Source organism: Vulpes vulpes, chromosome 15 (genome assembly GCF_048418805.1).
Source record: "Vulpes vulpes isolate BD-2025 chromosome 15, VulVul3, whole genome shotgun sequence".
Taxonomy (NCBI): Eukaryota; Metazoa; Chordata; class Mammalia; order Carnivora; family Canidae; genus Vulpes; species Vulpes vulpes.
In genome coordinates, this window is record NC_132794.1 from 71213661 (window position 1) to 71240754 (window position 27094).

The 27094-nt window shown below is 40.0% G+C and overlaps 2 protein-coding genes across 7 annotated transcripts in view; one reads left to right on the forward strand and one right to left on the reverse strand.

Moving 5' to 3' along the window:
- AAGAB (alpha and gamma adaptin binding protein) overlaps positions 1–21735 on the reverse strand; it is a 53086-nt gene extending 31351 nt beyond the window's left edge. Inside the window, exons 1-6 of one of the 6 annotated variants that reach the window (XM_072738911.1) lie at positions 21530–21647; positions 9964–10152; positions 4071–4261; positions 3839–3935; positions 3421–3510; positions 373–456 (exon numbers count right to left, since the gene is read on the reverse strand). In XM_072738911.1, the coding sequence (XP_072595012.1) occupies positions 373–456; positions 3421–3510; positions 3839–3935; positions 4071–4261; positions 9964–10152; positions 21530–21602 (724 nt within the window). In that variant the 5' untranslated portion in view covers positions 21603–21647. Of the gene's footprint in view, positions 1–372; positions 457–3420; positions 3511–3838; positions 3936–4070; positions 4262–5457; positions 5534–9963; positions 10153–21185; positions 21426–21529 lie in introns of those variants that run through there. The other 5 variants (XM_072738912.1, XM_072738913.1, XM_026012385.2 and 2 more) reach the window with 5 other exon arrangements.
- A 70-nt stretch (positions 21736–21805) lies between these two features.
- Positions 21806–27094, forward strand: part of IQCH (IQ motif containing H) — a 211794-nt gene continuing 206505 nt past the window's right edge. Inside the window, exon 1 of the mRNA XM_072738887.1 lies at positions 21806–21957. The gene's annotated coding sequence lies outside the window, so the exon portion shown is untranslated. The remainder of the gene's footprint in view (positions 21958–27094) is intronic.

Below are 27094 nucleotides of genomic sequence, written 5' to 3' on the forward strand. Positions count from 1 at the left end.
GCATCAAAGATTGCCTTGCATGGTTACCTAGCATGGTAAAAGTACACACATTGATTCCACAGCTGGACCGTGAGGTCCTTAGGCATAGGGTTCATATTTTACAACTTTGAGAGTATTTCTCAAAGTCAAAGACAATGCTAGGCTTATTATAAGCAAGCTCTAAGTTCCTAAATTCTTATGGAATTAACAAACACATATTATAAATTCTTAGAAATATTACTTTTGGCTCTTCCTTTAGCTGGGGACTTAAAATTGAACCAATCTACAGCTTTTACATGATCTTAATGGTTTCCACATATATACAGATAATGTAAAAGGTACAAGGAACAAGAGAAAAAAACTCCTTAGGACTTTTAGTGCCAAGTTACTTACCATTCTTCATCACTACATTGGACCACACGTTTGCATTCAAGGCTTGAATGATTCGCTTTACGCCTGTAGATTCTGGGAAGTCATCTAATCAGGAAGAGGAAATAGATATATTTATACATACATTTATACACATATAGGTATATCCCCCAAGACATCATTTTAAATAACTGTGGCTTAGTCATCTTGTTCAGTTGGTACTTCACATTGTAACCTAGGTAGTAAAGAAAAACATAAATACAAAGCTCAGAGTTCCTGATAAGAATATCCTAGAAACTAAAACAATGAAACAAATGCACATTACAAAAGATTTCTATGATAAAGTCATCTCTATCACCTCACTAATGGAATCCACTCATATCCTCCTGAAAATGTTAGTTCCTGTTAATTACACAATCCTGGCATAGCACTGGAAACACCAATTTTGGCTCTTTATGGAGAATGAGTTTCCTGAAGGCAGGAATGATCCTCTTGGTATGCCATAAAATGCTGTAAATATCCTACCTTCTCTTGGGAACCATAGAATAACTATTATTGCTTATAATAGGTATTCAGAGAACAATTTGTTGATCAGAGAAAGATAGTTTAAGAGAAGTAAAACTATTATAACCATTAAGTGTAGGAGACAGGCAAGGGTCATTAAAGATAAAAACCACCAATTTAGTTTAGCTGGGTTAGTACTGGTACCACCCTGCTTCTGGAATTTAACTGATACTACTCAAAATAACAGGTGGTAATCCCAGTTAGCATACGAATAGGTGATGTTCTTAGCTTGCAGATAGGTGTAGGATGGAAAGGAGTGTTGTAAGACTGAATATGGTAGATAATGGGAAAGTTAGTTTTCATGTGGTTGGAGGAGAAAGTCTCCTAAGAGCTTACAGAGCACAATCCACCTAGAACCTGTGTCTAATGGCCTGGCTGTACACAGAACTAGAAGTCAGAAAATCTGAATTGGAACTCAGGTTCTATAACTTGTTAGCTATTTGATAAGGGCAAATCACGTATGCTATTCTCCAAGAAGAGTGGGGCTGATGCCACTCTGCACACATCTCTCCCAGAAGGAAGAGGCCCTGGAACTGATAAATTTGCTGATGTAACAAACCCTCTAGGCAGGAATCACCACCTAACACAGTGCCTGAAGGACAGCAGTAACAACCTAAGAGAAATATGACAAGGATGAAACTGAAAATACCAAGATGAGTTTTATCATCATCAATGTTTAAATGAAGAAACAGACGGCATGTTTACTTGAACTATGAACGATTCAGTTTTTAAAAGGATAACTAACACTTCAGATGGAGGAGCCAGAAACAAAAAATATCGTCTGAAATAAGGAGCTAGAACCAGTAAGATGAAATCTAATCCAAACATGCAGAAAGTTTCATACCAGAGTTAGAATACATGCATACAAAGCATACAGTTTGTGTTTAAAAATTCTAGGGAGGATTTCATAACTTCACCTCAAGATATGTCAAAAATCTATTGTAGGGCAGCCCAGGTGGCTCAGTGGTTTAGCGCCACCTTTAGCCCAGGGCGTGATCCTGGAGACCCAGGATTGAGTCCCACATCGGGCTCCCTGCATGGAGCCTGATTCTCCCTCTGCCTGTATCTCTGCCTCTCTCTGTGTGTCTCTCTCATGAATACATAAATAAAATCTTTTTTAAAAAAATCTATTTTAATATTAAGCTGAATTAACACAGGCACATTGTTCAGACAAGGAGCAAGCAGATGTGTGGTGGTGTAAGGGAGAAGAAATTACCAAAAAAAAAAAACATATTTAAATAAATGACTCAAATGTGGACTTTCAAGGACAACAGGAAACAGGAAAAAGAGAAAATTCTAGTGTCAGAAATAAGCAATTTTGTACATGCCCACAAACATAAAACAAGGCATAAGTTTAGGGGATCTGGAAAGACGTGGGAAGAGAAACTGTACCTGTTAATTTTCAATTATTATTAAAAATGACAGGGAGAAAAATCAGCCTTTTTATCCTCTTCTCTAGCAGGGTTTTATTCCCAAAGGTAACATTTTGGAAAAATTCTAAGCAAGCCAGAATATAAAAAGAGATTTCTTAATTTCGTTAAAAAAAAAAAAAAAAAGGTTTCACGAAATGATTACTTATATCCTATCTATGTACTTTCATTCACATTGGTTGTCTCTTAGAATGTCTTTTGCAACAACTGGCATCTTCTCAATGCCATGTCCCTACTGATAGTCTCATTACAAGCCCAGGACCTTTCTTATTTCTTCCTTATGGAGCAAGTGACATGTGAAAGTTCATGATGCCAACACAGTCTTTGAATTTCTAAACAGAAATAATCTTCCCCTGTCTCCTAAATATCACAGCACCAGTACATTTTAAAAATATTTATGACATTCCACCTGGCAAGTCAATTGTTCATATCCATGTTTATCTCTTGCACTAGACTATAAGGTTTTGGTGGGCCAAAACCTGTCTTGTCTTAGTAGGTCCCACAGCAGCTAGCACAGGTGTACTTGGAAGGAGAGAAGTTGAAAAGAAGAGCAGAGGAAGGGAAGAAACAGTAGGTCCAGAGTAAAGTGAAGAGCTACCCCAGGGGTGGGGGTGGGAGGTAATGGTGGTATTCTGGGTCTGTTTTTGGTTTCACATAAAATAGGACATAAAGACAGGGCTGACATGCCCTCTAAAGTTCCTGGGACTTCAGCCTTAGGATAGGAGAAATTCAAAATAAGGAACATAAACTTTAACTATTTATGAGTATAAGTCAAATCTTTTTTTGGCTGCGGACAAAGGATAAGAGATTGGCAAAATGACTAAGATTTAAGGTAGAAATCTCTATCTTTATCTATAAGAAATAAAAACAATATTTGAAAAGTCCTAACACATGTGTAAAGCCAAAAAAAACTGGATTTGGTTAATAGTAAGACCACACCAATGGGTTTTGCACAAATCTTTTCAAATAGCTGAGGAAAAAATGTTTTTTGAATTTCACTTTGATTCTTCCCTGGATTAAAATATTCCCTCATTATTGAATCTAAACGTCATGTTTCTCCTGACACATAAATACTTACCATCCTCCTCAGGCAACTCTTCCGGGCTAAGTTCTACCAATTCAAAGCCATGTTTGATACACCATTCTTGAGCTTTTTGCCGGTTTACACCTAATGTGCAAAAGAGTCCTCATAAGTAAAAAATTTTAAAAATAGAATATTGCTGCAATACTCTCCACAAATCTCGATGTTACCCCTAATGTAAGTTATTCTAAAGGCATCCAAAATAAATAGGAAAAAAATGATTTCTTAAACCCAAAGTGTCCATTCTCAAAAATAAAATGTAAATATTACAAGATTCCAAACAGAAGTAGCTGAAAATACTTCCATAAAGTAATATAATCACAGGAGATATACTCTTCTAAGAAAACAAAAGTATTCTATTTACCAAGGGACAGCAATTGTATGTACCAATCACAGTCCCGTTGGCATGCCTTACCATTTTCACACACTCTGTCACAGACCAAGATCATGACTTCAGGTAACCATGCTTCTGCCAGCGGAAGCCATGAAGAAACACTATCAAGACCAGATTTCTAGAGGGAGGGAAAACAAACATACAAACACAACCAGAAGAAGAGACAATTAAGAGAACTCATGGGAAAAGCAGGGGGAAAAAACAAAGCACCAAATAACTTCTTACTCAAGGTCCTGGGCTAACCAAATCTTACTTGTGTGCTGTCAAAGTAAATCACAAATGCTTGGACAGACTCCGCGATTTCTGCAGTGACGAGATACTTGTTTGGCACCACACATAGATTGATATCTGCTGAATAGTATTTATTATCAATGGTCCAGGGATAAAACCTCACGGCATCATCAGCAGTCACTTCCACAATAAGATCCTCTGCTCCAAGGATATCTAAACAAAGGACACAATGTTATCATGGAATATGCAAAACCAATACATATACCAGATGGGGCACCTGGGTGGCTCGACTGGTTGGGTGTCCAGACTCTTAATTTTGGCTCAGGTCATGATCTCATGAGTCGTGGGGTTGAGTCCCACATCAGGCTCCTCACTCAGTGGGGAGTCTGCTTGAAGATTCTCTCCCTCTGCCCTTTCCCCCACTCACACTCTCTCTCAAATGAATGGGTAAATCTTAAAAAAAAAAAAAAAAAAAAAAAAAGATACCACATTAATATGGTACTTCGGCTACTTTTCTTTGTGTAAGGATTTCAAAAGGCCTCCCATTTGTCAGGGCATTTTCTTCTCTATCATTTGATTAGAAAAGTAATAGTGACATAATTTAACTCATTGGCTTTTGTTCTTTAAGAACACAAAAATTACTGTGGCTAGATTACACAGGAGACAAAACAGTCATCTACCTAAACACCCAGAAAGAGCAAGCAGAAAAGATTGACAGCTTACATTTATTTTATTGCTTACGTATTCATGTGAGATGGAAGGTTACAAGAATCTTCAAGAATCTGTAACTATTCTGTCCTTTTTGCAAGTTACAAGGAAGGTAGCAGTAAGGCTAAACCATTTATAAAATAAAAGCTACCCATCTTCCTTGGGCCAAATGCTTACACATTAATTCATAAAAGAATGGATACTGATAAATGACCCCTATTCCATTTACATTCAGCCTTGTTCAAATTCTTTGAAGGCCAACTCCAATTTTTGTTTGCTAAAGACACTTTTGGCATAATTTAAATACATAATAGCCAAGCACATTTAATTATTTACAATATAACTAAATCTTTCAGAAACCCATGTGCAGCATGGCTATAACTAACAAAATTCTTACAGTAAAGGCCAAGTCACTGATGAACAAATAGAGACGAGGTCATGGAACCACTGAAGCAGTCTGCTTCCATAATGCCATAAAATATTCAGCAGTGGAAAAACATTAGAAATTGTTCTAACCTAAACTCCCATCTCTCACATTCATACCCACAACCTCTGTTTTATACAGATGTGGAAAGTAAGCTTAGAGAAGTAAAATAACATGCTACTAAAATTGGGTTATTATAAAAATATATGGCAAAATGGCCACAAATTCCTTTTTGATGCTAACAAAGATGAACATATAAAATATCCCTCGAACTCACAATTAACAAGATGCAGAAAACTAGAAGCTAAACTTTCAATTCCAGAGCTGAGATTATATACTTGGAACACTGCCATAGTTTCTGTTCAACAAAAAGATATGAGGAAATTATTTAGTCTAAAAGACTGCTCGAAATAATGTATAATAACATATAAAGTATGTATGTGCACATATGCACGCTTTTTCATTGGTAAACTTCCATCATGTGGTTACTAGGAAGAACTAGTCTGAAAACAAAACCCCCTTTTTTAATTAAAATAGAAAAAGTAAATTTAAAATAAATTTAAGACGACATTTGACATATGGCACATTGTGAAACTAACTTTCCAAAATTTTCACCACAACCAGAACTGTTACTTTTAAATTACCATGAGGTCTGTGCCAATATTTGAAAATCTGAATTTATCTTGTCTCTTTAAGAAATCAAGCAGCTCTTGCTGCTTAATTTCTACTTAAAGTTATCTTTTATTAATTATCAATCAATTCCACAGCAACCAGCTGCAATGTCCTTCGCGTGCCATCATGACAAGTTCAGATAGGAAATAGCAGGAAGAACAGATAAAGCATGACAAAGATTCTTTTTTCATGTAAATGTCTCACAGGGGGAAAAAAAAAACCTAGATCAAAGTCTATGTTGCATTCAAAGCTAATCTTCCAAACTTCAAGCAGGTGGCACAGCAATATGCCGATAAAAGCACATATGGAAGAAGGCAAACTAAACCAAGGGGAGTAGCAAAAAATGTATAAACTGATTTTTTTAAGGGTAGGAGGAGCCACCATATGGAATCAGTTTTCTTCATTCATAGGTAATTTTTTAAAATAACGAATTAACTTTTTTAAGTGGAGAAGCACAAAGGGTAAAATACTGAGTCCACATGTTGTTAAGGGGCAAAGTACAAGGAGCATGGGACAAGGACTCCTACCATCACCACAACCAGTTCCTTATTATTTCCCAAACTCCAAGTGTTGTTAAGAAAATTGGAAGAAAATTTCAGTTACACTTTTTTGGAATCAGTGTCTTCAACTAACATGAAAAAATAAAATCAATTAAGGTGCCATCTACTCACTCAACTGCAATTTAGGATATTTGGATCCATTAAGGATAGTTCAATTTATTAATCAATGTGTAGAACACAAGGCAGCAAACCAAACCTCTGTGCTACTCAGAGCTCTTAAAATTTCAATTTTACACTCTCTCTCTGATTTTCAAATGATGAAGATATTTACTAAACACACAGAAAGAAGCAATTCCTCTTGTCTCTAAAACCTAGATGAGAACAGAACCACTAAGTTGGGAAAACAAATTTCACCTTTCAGTGTTTCCGTAGCTGGCTGTGTGTGGTTTGTTCCTTACTCCTTGTGCTGACTAGAATTACTTGATAGCTCAATTTACTTATCAGATTCTTTTATTTTTAACATTTCATGTCTAATCAGATACTTTCGGCGAGGCTGCATATGGACTTTATTATCACATCTGTGCCATCTCCCAACTAGAAAAGAGTGAACAGTCTCATTCTTCTTGTCATCGATATCATAATGTAGAGTTTAATTTAAAAAATGTAAATGTCTACACTGAATATAGCTTTTCTCGCTCATCTCTATTTGGTTTCAAACGTCTAACACGTTTATTCTTTTCCAGATTAAAACAAAAATTGCTCAAACGCTTATGCACATGACGAAGAGTTTCTGGAGATCAGCCAGACCGTTTACTCATTTCACAGATGGGAAAACTGAGGGCCAAAAAAAAAAAAAAGAGAGAGAGAAAGAGAGAAGCCACTTGCCTAAAGGAGAAGAACGTAAAACAAAATTCAGGCCATCAGCATTTTTTTCGTACTACCCTGTGATGCAGTGCATGTGGTATTTGGCATCTGAGCTAGATCACACTCAAGTGTCCAATGCTCACAGCTCACAAGCCAAAACCAACCTATGGGCCTACAGTATCACCTGTTCTTTTATGAAAACCAAAAATAAGAGCCAGAACAAGGGCACCAGGATATATGAGCCTGAAGCAAAATTAACTCATTCAAACTCTATGTATGGCTTTTGGCCATTTATATGTCAAAAGTGAGTCACAGTGATCAAATGGTTTTTGTTTTTGTTTTTGTTTTGTTTTTTTGCCAGACTTCCTAGAAAAACCGGCAATAGTCTCCCTTCTTTGCCTTCACTAAGCTGACTTTTGATGTAGTCAAAAAGATGCACAAGTAAAATCAAGAGAACCTCCTCCCTTCTCCTGGTGGATGTTGGCCTGTCTCATTCACACTGTTGGCAGCCACCTGGTGGAGCTGCAATACATCATTTTTAAAGAGACAAATACCAGATGATTAACTGCCAGTCTGTTACCACAAACTTGGTCTCACAGCTTAAAATAGTTAATCTGTAGTGTTTTCAGATGAGAAGTTAAATGTCAACCCAGTTCCAGTAGCAAGTATAAACCTTTCCCCCGGTTTTAAGTGCAAGTATAAATCTCTTTCCCTGTTTGAGAAACTGTTATACGTAGCCATCAATTCTCCAGCAACTCCTATTTACTTCTCACTGCTTTCATGAACTTATTTCCCCTACAGTCCCACATGGCAAGTTAGTGACAAGCAAGATTCAAGAGAGTTGAAGAAAGCTGTATGCCAAGGAAGCATGTCAGCTCAGCCACTCCTCCATCCTCACACCCGCTTTGTGCTTCTTCTATCGGAATGTTGCTTCCCTCAGAGTGTAAATTTGGAAGGAGGCATCTAGTTTTCTTTAGTTCAGAATCAATAAGAGATGACAGGGATGCCCGGGTGGCTCAGTGGTTGAGCATCTGCCTTTGGCTCAGGGCTTGATCCCGCGGTCCTGGGATCAAGTCCTGTGCCCGGGTCCCCACAGGGAATCTGCTTCTCCCTCTGCCTGTGTCTCTGCCTCTCTCAGTGTGTCTCTCATGAACAAATAAATAAAATCTTTTAAAAAAAATAAGGAGTGATATTCTCTTTAGCATGAATGAGAAAGCAAACTGAAGTTCCAAGGTGAATTCCCATGACACTGAAAATATCCATCTTCAATCTCTCTCTCTCTCACAAACACACCACTCTTACCCCCTTACCTATCTACTCCAACCAAAAAGACAAAACAAATCCATTCTATTGTTTGTGTGTTTTAAGTGGGTTCCAGTCGCCCAATGCAGGGCTTGAACTCATAACCCTGAAGTCAAGACCTGAGCATATGGGACACCTGGGTGGCTCAGTGGTTGAGTGTCTGCCTGCCTTCAGCTTAGAGCGTGATCCCAGGGTCCTGGGATCGAGTCCTGAATCAGGCTCCCTGTGAGGAGCCTGCTTCTCCCTCTGCCTATGTCTCTGGCCTCTCTTGTGTGTCTGTCATGAATAAATAAATAGAATCTTAAAAAAAAAAAAAAAAAAAAAAAGACCTGAGCATAGATCAAGAGTCGATTGCTTAACCAACTAAGCCACCCCGGCACCCCAAAACAAGTCCATTCTAAACTAAGTGCATGGATACTGCTTTGGATTATTCCTATCTTCTTCAGTAGTAGAATGAAGGACACTCTTGATACCAGAATTAATGATCCCTTAACTAATCATGACATTCTTTGTAATGAGACATTGTCCAGTGGTTAAATCATATTTTCTATGTCCAGAGGGAAACAACAGCTGCCACTCAAAACCAAGATGATTCTTCCAGAAATCAGTACTCTTCTGGTTTTATTCTTTCTCACTGAACTGAAGCTGCCTATAGGGAGGTATCATAACCTCCCACCCCAGATACAAGTGTCTTTCATGGTATCCACTCTTCTAGAGACCCAAGGTCCCTCTCCCTCCACTCTGTAGCTGGCAGTACTAACTACAACAGAAAAAGCCATAATACACAGACGGCACAGACCTGGGGTGAGACAGACCTTCATCTGAATGCTGGCCCTCCGTGAGAATGACAAATTAACCTCTGTGTGTCTCATTTCCTCATGGTACAAGGGGACACACCTCTCAAATGGCTTCTTGCAGATTAACTGAAATCATGCGTGAGAAGGCGCAGGCAGGCACTGGACACAGGGTGGCCCTTGGTAATGCTATTCCCTCCTCCCCAGGTCAAGTGTTTGCACATGGACAAGAGGCTGAGTCAGAGATGCACTGAGAGCTGGTAAGGGCAAGTGCAATTAGGAAATCACCACCTCCCTAAACCGTTCGGGCTCCTCCCTTCCCAAAATATGCCTTCTCAAATGTTGCTTTTCCATTGTTAAGGCACAGACAGAAACAGAAGAGAAAGCAATTAGGAAAATTATAGGAGGCAGCAGAGTCTGACGTCAGTTGAAGGGGAAAGTAGCCATTATGAGAGAAAAGAATGGAGTAAAATGTGATTTAGGAAAAAACATGAAAGAGTTTTCATGAGCCAGCGACGAAAGGTAAAGAGAGACCTTTAAATATCACAATGGCTCCGCACTGTTGCAACTCCTTACAATTTCACAGCCACGATTTCGTGAGAATGTCCTATGAGGTGGGTGCTGCTGTCAAATACTCTGTTATGAACTAACCGGACACAGTTATGGATGAACAGATTATTCCCCAAGTAGCGGGGGCAGAATTTACAGCTGCAACGTAAAGGGCCTTCCCAGCCCGTGTGATACTGGAAGGTTCAGCTGCAACCTTAGGGGTCGGGACGTCGCACAGACAAATGGGCGCAGATTCCATCTGTGATTCTCGGAGTATCATCCCGCGGCCTCCTGGAGCAAGCAAGAGCAAGCAGACGCAGCATTAGCTTCAGTCTAAGTACAGCTGCCTGGGGCAGTATTAGGCGGCCGAGGGCAGACGGTCGGGTTAGGGCTGCACACCAGGCCTCCACGAGAATGCAGCAGGTCTTGTTTGCTTACACCACTTGATTACCTCTTCCGCACGCGCTCCTCCTCTCTGGTCACACTCGGAAATTCACTTCTCCACACACTTGGGGGCTTTTTATGTCATGGTGGGAAAGTTCTAAAGTTGGAGCAGGGGGAATCTAACTCGGTCCTCCTCCTTTAACTGAGGTTCACTTTCTCCCAGTAACCATCTGGAATTGGTCACCACGGCTTCGTCTTAAAATAACTGGAGGGAGGGGATGGGAGAAAACATGGTCTGGCTTGCCCTCAGAAGACCTCACAACGCAGGGAGACAAACATGCCCGAAAGAAAAGGAAGACGCTGGCCGAAAGGGGAGAGAGAATATGGAGAAGTGAGGGCCAAGGAGGAACCAGCCTCTATGTTTTACGGGCTGCGTGCAAAGTTGGCTTTACCAATCCCACAGCACATGGACACAGTGCTGCTCTATCAGCCGCGCACAGCTCATGGACAATTCCTTCCCATATGGGGGGGGGGGGGGAGGAGACTTCTCTGAATTTAATTACTAATACTTATTGGTTCAAAATCAGTTCTAGATATACATCTAAAGCTGATTTTTTTTATGAGGGGGGGGTGATTTTGCCCCTCCAGGGGACACATCAACATCTGGAGACATTGCTGGGTAGTCACAAGTTGGGAGATGCTACTGGCAGTTTGTGGGCAGGGGCCAAGAGTGCTGCTAAACATCCTACAATGCACAGGACAGCACCTACACAACAAAATGTCAACAGTGCTAAGGCTCAGAAACCCTGATCTTGTGGACCTGTGGGACTGACCTGGCTGTATTTATGATACAAAATACAAGCTCTGGAATACAAAGTTGGTTTTATTCTTTCTCATAAAACATAGGTGTCACAACCTCCTAAAATCTCTCTCTGATAAAATCTATCTCTAGCATCTTAGTTATTTTAACCATAAAAATTACTTGGCAATTAACCTTAGATGTTTTGAAAATAATTTATGAATGGTGTTTTTTTGGACAAAAGAATACATAAGGCTAAATGGGACAATGATGAAATGAAACTACTTCTCATATTCAAATGTTAATTTTTCATAAATCAGCACTGAATAGCAAAACCTCACAAAAAACGTCAATGCTCAGGATGACAACAGTACCTGCAGCAGATGCTAACTTATTCTGAAAGAAGGTAAACATGTCTGATATGAATTTTCCAAAAACAGTAAGTTTAATGAAGAACACTTATTCTGTAACCCATGTATTCAAATGTTGAAAATAAGCCTAACGCATTGGAGAACATCATAAAGCTAACACACCCAATGTCCCAGGACCTAAAAGTTCCTTCAAGAGGGGTAAAATGATTGGGCAACACATGGTCAAAGGATCATGGAAAAAGAATACAATGACAAATTAGACTTCACCAAAATTTAAAACTTTTGCATTTCAAAAGATACTATCAAGCTAACCAAAAGACAAGCCACAGAACAGGGGAAAATATATGTGTAGTATACATGTGACCTATAACCAGAATACATAAAGTACTCTTAAAACTCATTAATAAGATGATGAAAAACCCAACTTAAAAATGTGCAAAAGATCTGAATGGACATTTCACCAAAGAAGATACATGAATGGACCATACACACATGAAAAGATTCTCAACATCACTTGTCATTAGGGAAGTGCAAATCAAAACCATAGTGAGATACTACTTCACACCCACTAGATTCTAGGCTGTAATCAAAAATATAGATAATAGTAAATGTTGTCGAAGATGAGGAGAAACTGGAACCCCCATACATTGCTGATGGGAACATAAAATGGTGCAGCCACCGTGGAAAACAGTTTCTTAAAATAGCACAGCAGTTTCTTTGAATCTCCATAACTGCATTACTCGTAATAGCCAAAAAATGGAAACAACCCAACCTCTATCAACTGATGAATGGATAAAATATGGTATACCCGTACAAAAGAATATGAAATACATGCTATAATATGGATGAATCTCAAAAACATTAAGCTAAGTACAAGAAGGCGGACACAAGTGACTACATATTGTAAGATTCCTTTTAAATAAAATGTCCACAAAAGGCAAATCTGTAAAGACAAAGTACATTAGTGGTTGCCTAGAGCTGGGGGTGGGAATGTGGCATGACTGCAAATAGGCACAAGGTCTCTCCTTCTAGGATGATAGAAATGTTCTGCACCAAATATAAGTGAATTTTATCATATCTGCATTACAGCCCAATAAAGCTGCTAAAAAAGAAAAAAAATCACAGAGGCTGGAAGAGAATGTCCTTATTTTACTGAGTAAGGAGGTGACTGAGGCACAGGATGTTTTAGCGACTCCGAGCAATGATGGCAAAGGTACAAATGCTTTGAGTATTTGTGGGAGGAAAGTTAACTTGCTTAAAATCAAAATCACCAGGAAAAGAACTCAGTGCTTGATTCACAAAAAGTCTTCCCCCCACATAATCCCCCCTGAATTCAGGCAGAATGATAATTTTATGTCAGCTGTTGATTACCAAATGATCACGCATTTTCTGCTCTGAGCATTAGGTTTTGGACTTTGATCCAAGAACGATAATACTTTCCCCATCTCTGAGCAGAGCCGACCTTCGGGTCAGTGTGGAAAATTAAACCTAAGTGGGTGATTTGTTACTAAATCTATAATATCATACGGGCTGAGTCTCACATTAGTCCTCTCTGTCTTCACCTATGTCAATCTTGCTTTTTGGATGAGTAATTATTAGAGATGTGTTTGTGATATCTGTGTGCACTGGTTAGGACAAATACAATGTCAAGTCCAGATTATCATTCTCACCAGACATATTCAAAACAATTTCGTAACTTAGCCTTTTAAAAAATGGCGCTTGATCAGATTTCATGATTTATAAAGCAGCACTATTTGTTGAGGAATTACACAGGACGAGTTGTTTAAACCAAATGACCACTACATATTTTCTAGATGTTTTTACTTTTGCTGCAAAACAAGCAGTTGAATGTCCCAGAAGTAAAGATCTGAGTCTAGATATACTTAGACTCGTCCAGAATGATACAATGCTCTTTGTAGCATAAATGGTTCTGTGCGACATAGGTTAGTGCATAATACTTTTCCGCTGGTGTTTCTCCTTGTACTCTCCACCCTCTTTATTGGAATGCCAGGAAGGCAAAGACGTTATAATCATTTCCCACATCAACAATAACCTCACACAAAAAGTCCAATTCTCTAGTCCACAAGGAAACAAACTGGACATAGATAAAAGTGTCCTAATTAAATTACTGAACCTAACTAACATAGTTCATCTACTAAGGCTCTAACTACCATGAAAGAAAAAGTGTACACTTAAGTGGAGCCAGAAAAGTTCTCCTCTTATAGTAAAATCCTTTACTATAATTTCTCTTATCCCTACCTCCACCTTGGATACACGGCATCCTGGCTGCCAAGAAGATCATCATGTTTCATGTATATGAAAGAACTAGAATTGCTTCTTGGCTCCTTAGTGTTTATGGGCTGAACTACCTTGGAAGGTCACAACTTCTTGGAGCCTGAATTTCTCTCTCTCATACACATACACACACACACACACACACAGAAGCATGCTCATACTAGAAGATAACATGGGTACATTTTGTAGGTACCTTTGGGTCTGGAGAGAATATGAACTTGTGTTTAATCTTTTTCCTCCTGAGGTTGATGACTTAACTAACACCCCTCTTTTAATAAAGATAAAAATCTATTACTGTTAATTAAAAATTTAAAGATATATTAAGTATTATAGCTAAAAACAATCCTCTATCACCATTACTAGTAGAAATCGCTGCTTTTGTCTGACCACCTACCTCATCAGTCTGTGATGACAACCTCAGACTGTTCATGGAAGATCTTGTTAGCCCTATCTTTCTTTCTTTGAAGAAAATAAAGCCTTGGAAATATACAATCAAATCAAAGGCAGAGTTGTCCTACCACAACAAAATAAACAACTTTGCTTAAGCAGAAACTATAACTTATTCCCAGAATAAAAGACTCCAGTCAAAATACTAAAGCAACTACAGAAAACGCAAATTTTAAAAACCCAAGCTCCTATCCCCTTCTGTTGCTGGGCAATGTTGGTCGGCTAGACTGTCCAATAAGCCCCTACCTTTGAAATAAGAATGCTCTCCCTAGCAAATTACTTTAAGATCCTTTTTGGTCTGATAGGCCAAGCAACAAACTCCCAGTCTTGAAGATGAATGAATGTCTCCCAAAGAAAATATGTCATAAATGATGGCTGGCTCTGCCTATGTAACTCCCTAAAGCCTAGTTTACCCATCATATAAATGAGCTATCTGGTTCTGCAGTTTTAGAAACCTAAGGATGGGAGCATTGCTTACAAGGCTAAGTCCATCTAAGTTCCAAACACAAAAAGTCAAATTCCCTACTCCAAAAGTGGAGTGGCTACTGCAACATGGGGCTGCCCAGGTGGCTCAGCAGTTTAGTGCCGCCTTCAGCCCGGGGCATGATCCTAGAGATCCAGGATCAAGTCCCACATCAGACTCCCTTCATGGAGCCTCCTTCTCCCTCTGCCTGTGTCTCTGCCTCTCTCTCGCTCTCTGTGTGTCTCTCATGAATAAATAAATAAAATCTTTTAAAAAATAAAATAAATAAAATAAAATGCAACATGGATGGATCTAGAAGGTATTATGCTAAGAGAAATAAGTCAGAGAAAGACAAATACTGTATGACTTCACTTCTGTGTGGAATCGAAAAAACAAAACAAAAGCATCAACAGACTCATAAATACAAGAACAAATTGGTGGTTGCCAGAGGGGAGGGGTTTGGGGAGATGGGTAATAGGTGAAGGAGATTAAGAAGCACAAACTCTCAGCTATAAAATAAATAAGTCACAGGGATAGAAAGTACAGCATAGGGAATAGAGGCGGTAATATTGCGATAATTTTTTATGGTGACAGATGGTAACTACACTATGGTGGTGAGCATTTCATAATGTTTATAATTGTCAGATCTCTGTCGTACACCTGAAACCTTAATAAATGTCAACTATATTTCAATTAAGAAGAAATTCTCAGTCCTGGGAAAATCAGGATAGTTGATTGTCCTAAAGGGAGGCCCAAATCTTCTTAGCTGGGCATAAGTCTTCCCATCTAAAATGAGGAGAAGAATGTATTTTGTTTAAAGGCCACCATTTCACCTCCCCCTAGTCCAGAGAGGTTTTTCTAGGACCAGGGCCCTACTTAACTCCAAATCCCTGGGAGATAAGCAAAAGAAAACAATGGCTGTGCTAATTTTCAGTTGCCAGTGGAGCTGTGGAAACCAAGTGACCAGGACTGGGGGCCTTAGTTAAATACTGGAAATATGTAGAAAATGTAGAAAGTCCTATGTGGTATTACTAAATCCAAATTAGTGAGAAGTTTTAGCACTGTTTCAAGCATTATTCTCCTAAAGAAAGCAAATGACCACAGGCTAAATCCTATTATCCCTCAGCCTTCAAAGAGAATTCCCCTCCCTGCATAGTTTGGCTGCTACCTCTCTAGTCCGTTTCCAGTTTTGAGCTCCTCTATCTTGCTATTATTTGCGAACAGGACTGGTTAAGAGGTAGTTCCTACAGCCAGACTGCCTGGGTTCAAAACCTGGCTCAGCTATTTGGCCTTGAGCAAATTGCTTAATTTCTCTGTGCTGTAATTTCTTTGCAAAATGAGAATAATGATGGTAACAACAGCATTAAAATGTTCTAAAAGTTAAGCAGATTAGTACACATTAATTCACATGCTCAGAATACAGTTGTCAAACATTTTCATTAATGGGCCAGACAGCAAATATTTTAGGCTGTGAGCCACATGGTCTCTGGTGCAACTATTCAACTCTGGAAAGTAACCATAGACAAAATAAGCAAATGGTCACAGCTGTATATCAATAATACTTTATACAAAAACAGGATCAGGAACTAAAGACTAGAACCAGCCCAGATGTGCTTCAACAAGTAAACAGTTAAACTGTGACACATCTTTACCATGGAATACTGCTTGGCAGTCAAAAACCATGAATTGACACACACAATATAGATCAATCTCTAGAGAATTATGCTGAGCAGAAAAAAAAAAAATTCCCAAAAGTAATCTATGTTTCCAATCATATAACATTTTTGAAAAGACAACACTTTAAAAATGAAGGACTGATTAGTGGTTGCCTGGGGTGATGAAGACTGGGGGCATAACCCAAAAGAGCAATGCAAGGGATCCCTGTGGTGGTGAAACTATTCAGTATCTTGACTGTGATGGTAAATACACAAACCACACGTGATAAAGTTGTGTAGAATACATATGCACACACACATGCATAAAAGTCAAACTGGGGAAATCTAAGTAAGATTGGTGGATTACATTAATATCAATAAACTGTGATATTATACTAGAAAAAAATGGGACAGTTTTCCAAAAAAAATGCACTCACAAAAATTAAGAATGCCAGAGCTAGGAAGCACCATATAATCTAACATAAAAATAAGTAACATGGTAACATAGAATTTTTCACCTAGAAGGGATGGAAGAGATGATCTCAAACAACTTTCTATTTTTATGTTAATCCGACATAGGAGTGGCTAATATATTATTAATATGCCTCTATTTTGAGTTTACTCAATTGAGAAAATAAAAATCCAGACACTTAAAAAACGGCCGGGCAGGGGTGCCTGGGTGGCTCAGTCCGTTAAGCGACTGCCTTCAGCTCAGGTCATGATCCCAGGGTTCTAGGTGGAGCCCTGCTTCTGGCTCCCCGCTCAGCGGGGAGTCTGCTTCTCCCTCAGCCTCATGCACTCCCACTCCTGCTCCCATTGCCCCTCTCCCTCTCAATAAAATCTTAAAAAAAAAAAAAACCTATCGGGTATACGTAATGTTCTTTTTAAATACAGGTCCTCTGGACAGAGATATTTTTTTCTTCCAAGACTTCAATCCTCCTAAATGGAAATGCAAACCTATTTTAAAACCCTCTTTTAGGGGTCAATCTTCTCTATCACTTCTTACACCAACACCACCATCTTAAATTTAAATAATTCTGATTGCTAAGGAATTCCAATACATTTCATTAATATATTCCATATATACAAATTCTGAATGTGAACATATGCTCCAACATTCAGCACTTGAGCACTTTGGGCAAGTCACCTGGTATTTCCAAGCCACAATTTCTTCATTTACAAAATGTAGATAATCTGACTTCATGACTTCACAGGGAAACAAGAACCAAATTAAAAAATGTGAGAACACTTTTGAGAAGAGTACTGATATACATAAAAATGACTGCTATGATTGTAAGATCTCCAAATTCCCACATTTCACTAAAAGAAAGAATTTTGCTCCAAAAGTTCAGATGTAGAACCTGAATAGCTTACAGTTGCTGAGTTGGTATTACACACTTCAACACCAAACAAGTATCCAGGGGCTTTTCTATCGAGAGAGCTCCTTCTTAGAGTAGGAAAAAAGTAGTGAGATTCCTCAAAAAATGAAAAACAGAATTACCATAAGATCCAGTAATTCCACTACTGGATATGAAAAGAAAGAAAATGAAAACACTAATTTAAAAAGATACATGCACCCCTATGTTTACTGCAGCATTATCTACCACAGGCAAACTATGGAAGCAGCCCAAGTGTCCAGTGATAGATGAATGGATCAAGAAGATGTTGTGAATATATGTACAATGGAATATTTTTCATCCATAAAAAGTGAAATATTGCCATTTATGACAATATGGATGGATCTAAAGGGTATAATGTTAAGTGAAATAAGCCAAAGAAAGACAAATACCATTTCATTCAATTGAAGAAACAAAAAAATAAAGAGACAAATCATAAAATAGACTCTTAATTATAGAGAACAAACAGATGGTTACCAGAGGGGAAGTATGTAAGGGACACATAAGTGAAGGGAATTAAGAGTACACTTGTTTTTTTAAGGTTTTATTTATTTATTTAGAGAGAGTATTCACGCACGAGCAGGGGAGGGATAGAGGGAGAAAAGAATCCTCAAGTAGACTCCACATTGAGCCTGAGGCAGGGCTCAATCAATCTCATGACCCAGAGATCATGGACCTGAGCCGAAATCAAGAGTCAGATACTTAACAGACTGAGCCACCCAGGTGCCCCAAGAGTACACTTACCTTCATGAGCACTGAGTAATGTACAGAACTGTTGAATCACTAAACTGTACACCTGAATCTAATATAAATACTCTGTTAACTATACTGGAGTTAAAAAATAAAATTTCTTCTACTAAAGGAGAGTAAAATGTTAAAACTTAGGTATTTATATTTTAATATTTTCACCAGTGGAGCACACACTTGAACTATATCCCTCCACTTAAGAGCAAGAATAGTACCTTAGCTGCCATTTTAGCTATAATTACTGGCACAGAGACCAGCTCTGTGCTTAGTATCAGAACACACTTTTCCATAATGAAAGTAAAATCTTCCTGTGAATATATATGAGGTGAAAAGAGGTCTGGCCCTGGAGTAGAGACACTTGCTCCCACACACATATAACCTTGCTGAAGACCCTTCAGAATCCTGAGCCTTCATTTCCCTTTAAAAGTCTACAATGTAAGTCTGTAACATCCTTTTATCAGATGTCAGACACCGACCCAGAATTCCAAAAGAAGGCCTCTGAGTGACAAAATGAAAAAAGGTTTTTCACAAAATCCGTGTATGTACTTTATCCATAGCCGAGGCCTACGGATTTTTATTTCATGTGTATTTATAACAAACTGGGTTATTTGATTATGAAATATTTCCTATTGGGTAAAAGCAGTAAAATAGATCAGATGTTGAAAGAAAGAGAACCTGGAGAAACCCTAAAGTTCCTCTTCCTGATGGATGAAATGAAACCAAACGTTCCCAAAAAAGATCAATCTAAAATCACACTGTGGCCTGATACCACTGAACACTTGACAAACATCACTCCTTATGGTCATCCTCATCTCTTAGATCAAAATTAGACTCAATTTATGATTAATTTAATGCAATCTTTAATTATAAAACAGAATGAATGCTCAGCAAATAGCATGGTCTAGTGCTACCCATCATTTCCCTATCAATAACCTGGGAAGAAATGATAAAGCTCTCTTTTATACTTCGCTTCTTCTTACAAGTAATGTGCTCACTAACTGCTCTTATTTTCTCCCTACATAGCATTAATGGAATCACAAAGGAAAGGCCATCTAATTTTAATCAACACAAAAGTTGGCTTTTGATGTACCTAAGAGGGATTTTATATATAGAAACAAAGTGGATTATTTTACACAATTAATTTTACCTCCAAGGATGCTAATGTACTTTAAAGAAGTAAGTGTTACTATTTGCCAACTATTGGTCATCAGCTCCTTCAAGGAAGTGACCACGTCTGCCAATTCTGATCCTTAGAGCGCTCAGAGAGAGTACCATAGCCATCAGAATACTTAACAAATATTTCCGAGATTGGCTTTAAAAGGACTTTTATATATCAGTAATGGAAACCCAAATGCATGTAATTATTTTATAAAGTTAAATACAGCAAGTATTTTAAGAATTCTGAGCAAAACCTATGTTCACTAGAGGCAATACATGATGGAAAGTAATTTATATTATGTCATAAATTATGTAATGTTAAATGAAAAATATCAGGACAAAAATCATATACAGGGGAGCCTGGGTGGCTCAGTGGGTTAAGCACTGGACTCTGGATTTCAGCTCAGGTCATGATCTCAGGGTTGTGAGATCAAGCCCCTCCACCCCAGGGCTCTACGCTGAGCATGGAGCTTGCTTAGAATTCTCTCTCCCGCTGCCCGTCCCACATGTACTCTCTCTCTCGTTCAAAAAAATTATATACAAAAGATATGTAAAATGTAAATACAAATTATATAAATGCTTTTTATATTTTTAAAATATCAATCATATTTTACATATATCTATATATCTATATATTTTTAAATATTTTAAAATTTTGTGGTGGCCCAGGTGGCTCAGTGGTTTGGCCCTGCCTTCGGCCCAGGGCCTGATCCTGGAGACCTGGGATGGAGTCCCATGTCCGGCTCCCTGTGTGGAGCCTACTTCTCCCTCTACCTGTGTATCTGCCTCTCTCTCTCTCTCTCGCTGTGTCTCTCATGAATAAGTAAATAAAAAATCTTTTTAAAAAATCTTTTTTTAATTTTACATACAAAATATAAAATCATACACTATGTATAAAACAAAAATTATGTATAAAATTATAAATTATATATAAAATTATATATAAAATATCAAGGCATATATGAAATGTAACCACAATTCTTTTCAACATAAACACTGTAGAAAAGAACTGACAACTAAGTTACAGAATATTTGTGTTGGAAGGACATCCTGCCTAATTCTGACATTTGACAGGTACAGAAAAAATATATAGATATATTTATGTTTGTGTGATGCTTTACAGTTTAAAAAGTGCTTCCAAAATGTCACCGGGGGCGCCAGGTTGCTCAGCGGTTGAGCGCCTGCCTTTGGCTCAGGGCGTGATCCCGGGGTCCTGGATTCGAGTCCCGCATTGGGCTCCCTGCATGGAACCTGCTTCTCCCTCTGCTTGTGTCTCTGCCTCTCTTCTCTCTGTGTCTCTCATGAATAAATAAATAAAATCTTACGGAAAGAAAGAAAGCCATGCATTTAAAACCAGGTGTCTTGGGGTTACAAGCAACCAACTGCAGAGAACCCTAGTTCCTAGTTCCCGGTGCCAGGCCGTCCGGCCTACGGCTTCTCCTAAGCGTTATTTAGTGTGACAGCCCCCCCCCCTCCCCGAGGGTCGAGGGTGCAGGCCCAGGAGCACCCCAAAGCCAAAGCTGCCCGGAGAGCCTGCTAGGCAGGACTCCTACCAGGACTGGGGAGGGAGGCAGTGAACCCGTGGGGCGGATGGGGACATCAGCTAACCCCTATACGTCAAGGCGGAGCCAGGAGGAAGCCCCTCTGCAGCACCAAGCACCCCAACTTCTGCACCTCACGGCCGCGCACAGCGCCTTCCGGCTCCCCGCGGGCGGGGCCGCAGTCGGCAGAGAAGGCTGGAAGGACTGGAAGGACTGGAAGGGCCGCCGCAGCGCGCCGGGCGGGCAGGCCAGGAGCAGGGCAGCGGGGTCCCGGCGGCACCCGACGAGCCCCCGGCCCCCGCCCCCCCCCGCGGCGGCCACGGAAGCCGAGAGGGACGCCGCGGTTCCGAGGCCACCGCCCGCAGAGACTCGGGCGCCCTGGACGTCGGCCCCGGGAGCTCCGCTACTCACGCTGGACCAGCCGGTCTCCGGAGAAGCTGGAGGAGCAGCTGGCGACGAGCGCACAGGGGACGCCCGCAGCCATCGCTGCACTCGCGAGCCACTTCCGCCCCGGAGCCGCTTCCGCCTCGGGCTGCACCACCGCGGCCGGCGCGCGGGGGAGACGCTCCTGGGGGGGGCGCGTGCGCGGGAGGCGGCGGCGGCCCTGACTCCTCCCACACCCCCTCTTCCGCTGCCGGCGTGGGACGGGCCGCGCTGCGCGTGGGGTTGCCATGGGGACGAGCGCGCGCCGCCGCCGCTGCTGCCGCTGCTGCCGCTGCCGCAGCCGCGGCGCCGGGCTCGGGCGCCTGGAAACCGCTCCTCCTCCCGGAGGCCGCCCTCCCGTTACCATGGCGCAGGACGCTGACAGCTGCGACCCCATCGGAACCATCCTAATCCAGGTGGGCGACGGGCCCTGCCCCGCCCCGCCCAGCTCAGACCCTTCCGAGCGAGGCCCGGCAGAGCCCATCCTCCCGCGCCACCCCCCCCGGGGCACTGCCCCTCCAGAAATCCCAAAGATGCCCCCCCAAGACCTCGGCCACCAGCCTAGCCCTCCCCTGGAGGCTGCGCTGCAGAAGCTCCACCGCTCTGCGTCTGCTAAAATTCACCCAGAACTTCTACTTCCCAAAATCCATCTTACACCCAAGGCACCATTTAAAAATGTTATCTTCCGAAAAATTAGGACCCGTGATATGGGGGAAATGCAAGTCAGACACTTGAGGGGAGATAATAAGAAATCTGGGGAGGAGTTGAAATATGTCAACCACGTAAGCACCTTAATTTTTTGGATCTGAAAGTGCCTGGCCAAGAAGTCAGTCTTGGGGATGTAATAATGTGCAGCCTGGTATAGTTGGTAATGCTCTACTGCTACACTTGAAAGCTGCTAAGAGAATACATCCTAAAAGTTCTCATCATAAGAAAAAAAAAAAACTATGTATGGTCAGGGATGTTAATTAAACTTATCGCGGTCATTTTGCAGTGTATACAAATCGAATAATTATGTTGTGTACCTGAAATACAACGTTGTATGTTGATTATATCTCACATAAATTAATGAACTAAATAAAAGTCCCTTGCTTGGGAGCACACACGGGAAAATACATTAATGATCACTTGAATTGCCTGTCCAGTTGCAGTTTTGAATATAGACCTGTGACCCAAAAAACTCAGGGAAATGACTTTTTCTAAACCGAGGGGGGGGGGAATATCAAAAAAAGAAGTCTTAACTTCTCCAGTATAACTCAGTTTGTGACAGTTATACTCAGATGCTTCCCACACAAATGTTCTTCTTTCACATTTACATACGGTAACTTTAAAACATTTCTGCATAGATCATCACTTTTAACGTCTATTTAGCTCCAGTTGTCTAAAGCTTGAAATGATTTGCCTAAATTCACTCTATTCCAACGCTCACTCAGATCTGCACAGTGGATTTTCCTGCCAGAATATTGGTCTCTTACCTCCCATCTAGGAGAGAATTCTTTTATATGCACCTTTTCTAAAATACAAACCCCTAAATTCACCAGTTTCATAGAGTTCCCCATTATGTGTAATACCCAAATCTTACCTCACCTTTTATTATCCTCTGTCACTAGCACCCTAGATGAATTTAGCAAACTTCAAATTCTGAGGGACCAGTCCCCACAAAACTGCCCTCATTTCTACACCAGCCTAGTCCAGGAGTCCCAGAACCAAACTCAATTCAAGCTAGCTACCTACAAAATTGGGAGCCCGACCACCTTCACACTGGGTAATTTGCTAGAGCAACACAGAATTCAGGAAAGTGCTGTGCTTACAATTAGAATGTTACCAACATCAAAAGGATACAAATTAAAGTCAGCCAAGGAGGGGATCCCTGGATGGTTCAGCGGTTTAACACTGCCTTCAGCCCAGGGCGTGATCCTGGAATCCTGGGATCAAGTTCCATGTCCAGCTCCCTGCATGGAGCCTGCTTCTCCCTCTGCCTGTGTCTCTGTTTCTCTGTCTCTCTCTGTCTCTCTCTCTCTCTCTCTCTGTGTGTGTGTGTCTCATGAATAAATAATCTTTAAAAAAAAAAGTCAGCCAAGGAAAGACATGTATGGGCAGCATCCAAGAGGAAGGATCCAAATGCAGCTTCCTGTCATCCTCTTCCCATGGAGTCATGGGTGGCTTTACCTCCTCCCAGCCATGATGTATAACGATGTACACAGAGTTGTGCCAACTAGCAAAGTTTGCCGAAGACTTGATGTCCAGAGCTTTTACTGGGACTCCGTCACACATTGCCCATGTTCTGACCTTTCATCACCAATCCTTCCCAGAGGTCACATTAATGCCTTTAGTCTCTAGTTCCTCTAGAGGTTGGAACAGATACAGTGTGGCTCAAGGCCCCCATCATAAATCTCATTGTTAGAACTGTGTGGTGACCAAAGCCCCCAAGCAAAGACACTTACCAGGCAGGACACTCAAGGGGCCTACAGATCACCTCCCAATATCCAAGGGCAAAGCAAAGAACTCTTGCTAGGCAAGGTTGATTCTTTACTACTTGGACCGCCCCCCCCCCCCTCTAAATTCAGGGCCGATTTTTACAGGCTCCAAATAATTGGAACACTAATGGAGACTCCTACCCAGAAACAGCCAGTTTCCCCCCACAGTATACTTAACATTGACTACAAGAACAATTAAGTTACTCCTTAGTTTTCTTATTTCTCCAGACCTGGAACATCTCTTAAAGAGAGACCAGAATCTGGGGAGAATTCTCACACCTAATTTCACGCTTTCCCTTGAGATAATTCTCTTCCCCAAGGCTGCTCCCCTTGAGGATTGGAATAGTGTAAAATAGCAGATTGACTGAAAAGCCAGAAGCCTTTTCACTTCAGAGTAGGATTCAGAGGTAGCTGTTTGATCAGCCTCGGATACAACATTGCAGTATCAATGTCTGTAATCATTAAATCATATCATGGAACAGAAGAGCTAAGAACAGGCATGTCCATGCTGATCAATACCCCCATGTGTAAAAAAGGTTTATTCTGGACACACTAAGTGGAGAGCCTAACCTGATTACTGAGGCTGATCTCTAGACACAGTATAACCTTCTCCCTGAAATATGTAGAATATATATAACAAAGAAATGAGGAAGGCTCCAGAGTGTTTATGAGTATACAGCACTACCCTCGGACACGTAACTTGGATTCCATTTCTGTCGGGGGCTGATGTATGTCCTTCAAACAGGCTACCAAAAAGCAGTACACCTAGTGGAAAGCACTATTTGGGGAGTCAGAATACTGAGGTCTGAGTTTGGCAATGACATTCTCCCAGATGAATAACTTTAGGCTAATCATGTCACCTCTCTGGGCCTAAGTTTTCTCCTCTGTAGCTTGAATTAGATCCACCTCTGACTCTAAATTGACCCAATTTCCCCAAAGCTACATGATTTCTTCTTATCATAAAGTTGTCTTCCTTTTGTCAGCATGGGCAAATGTTTCTATCAGTTTATATATAAGTATGATATATATGAATTGGAATTATATAATAATATATTAATATGTTATAAATCTACATGTATTATATATAACACATATACGTATACATACAAAGTTGCCAGAAAAGTAGAGGTACTTCAAATATCTACTTTCTTCACCCTAAGTGGGTATATCAGGTCTATGTTTCAATCAGATACATTAAACAACTCCTTAGACCGGTGATTCTCAAAGAGTGACCCTCAGGACCAGTATTTTCAGCACCAACTGAGAACTTGTGAGAAATGCAAATTCTCAGACCTCATTCCAGACCTACTAAATCAGAAGTTCTGGGGGTAGTGCCCAGCTATCTGTTCTTATAATCCTTGCAGATAGCTCTGATATGTGCTCAATTCTGAGACCTTCTACCTTAAATAGTATTATAAAATAGAAACTGTAATATGATTTCAAAGAAAAATCTCAATAATCAAAGCTAATATAGTATTTGCCGGATACTGTGCACAGTTCTAAGTGCTGTACACATTTTAACTCATTTAACCCCCTACAACAAAGCTATCCGATAAGGGCTATTATTTCACACTATGGAAAAGAAACTGACCAAAGAGGAGTATATGGGTTGACCCATATACACAGAAAACACAATCTTCTTAAACCCTTTCAGTCTGCTAACCTGGTAAAAAAGGAAGTCTTCCCCTGCCCCTTTTTGCTTCTCTAGATATTTCAGTCCTGCCTTTTCCACTGAATTTTCAGCAACCATTAGCTTTGTATATCTATAAATACGTATTTGTATATTTGTAGATATTATGCACGTACTGGCTAATGGTTAGGCATGAAGGTTCTTGATTCAGACTGCCTGGATTTGAATAGTTCCGCCAATTAACCAGCTATCTTGTCTAGCACAGGGTACTTAACCACTTTAAAACTCAAATTCCCTCAAGTATGAAATAAAGATGACACTATAAGCTCCCTCTTAGGAGTTTTGTAAGGATTAAATTAAGGGGTAACATATAATGTGAAACGTTCAGTTGAAACGAGTTATTATTAGATCTGATCTCTTACTAATGTGTAGTTTTCTGTTCATTTCTGTGTGTTTTTTTAAGATTAGCCTGTTTTTTACTGAAAGAAAAGGAAAAAATTAATTTTAGCCTGTCTTTTTAACCAGGACTACTCCATTCTTAACTAAAACTTTATGGGTGATGCTATAGGGCAAATAAGGTATGCCTTGTTTCCCTGTGACAGTGGATTTTTTGGATATCCCATTTTACCTAGTACAGGATTGGGGCCATTGATCTTGGACAACTGGATAATGATCTTCTCATTAATTCAGTCTCTAATAATATACATCCTATTCAAAAATGAAGGGAGCTGAACTAACAGGTACTATTATTTAGAAAACACAATTGCTGATACAAATTAATAATACAATATTTTGATAAAATATCTAAAATACCCGAGAAATCTTTAAATACAAATAATCAGTGTTCTAATTATAAACTTTTAGTGTGATTTATTTGAAAACCTGTGTACATTTGTATGTCTGAATTTCACAGAACAGTTCTGATTGTGAATATTCTGTTCCACCGTCCGATCATGTACCAAAGCCCATGTCCTCATTTTTGATTCAGGACATATGACTACTATCTCCACGCAGAATTCTACTAGGCTAACTTTTGTTAAATACTTCTTTCAATAAATAAATAAATAAATACATACATACATACATACATACATACATACTTCTTTCACTCTTAAGTCTATCATTAAGACCTTTTATGGTTTCAGCTGGATCTTTCCTCATCTGATTAGAACAGTGATGTTATAACTATAGTGATGATAATCATTGTTATAATTGAAAAGTAGCCAATTTTTTTGATCGTGTGCAGCAACTCAGGTAGGTATCATATGTAGCCCCAGTTTACAGAAGAAGAAACTAAGGTACAAACAGCTAAAGTAATTTGCCCAAGGGAAGAGATCCTGTCTGTGTTGATCCTGAAACAGGTTATGGTGTATTTGTGAAACAGTCTGGAAGAAGTGGGTCATGAGTCCGAGAGGTTTCCCTGGTGCTTTCTTTTATAAATAACTC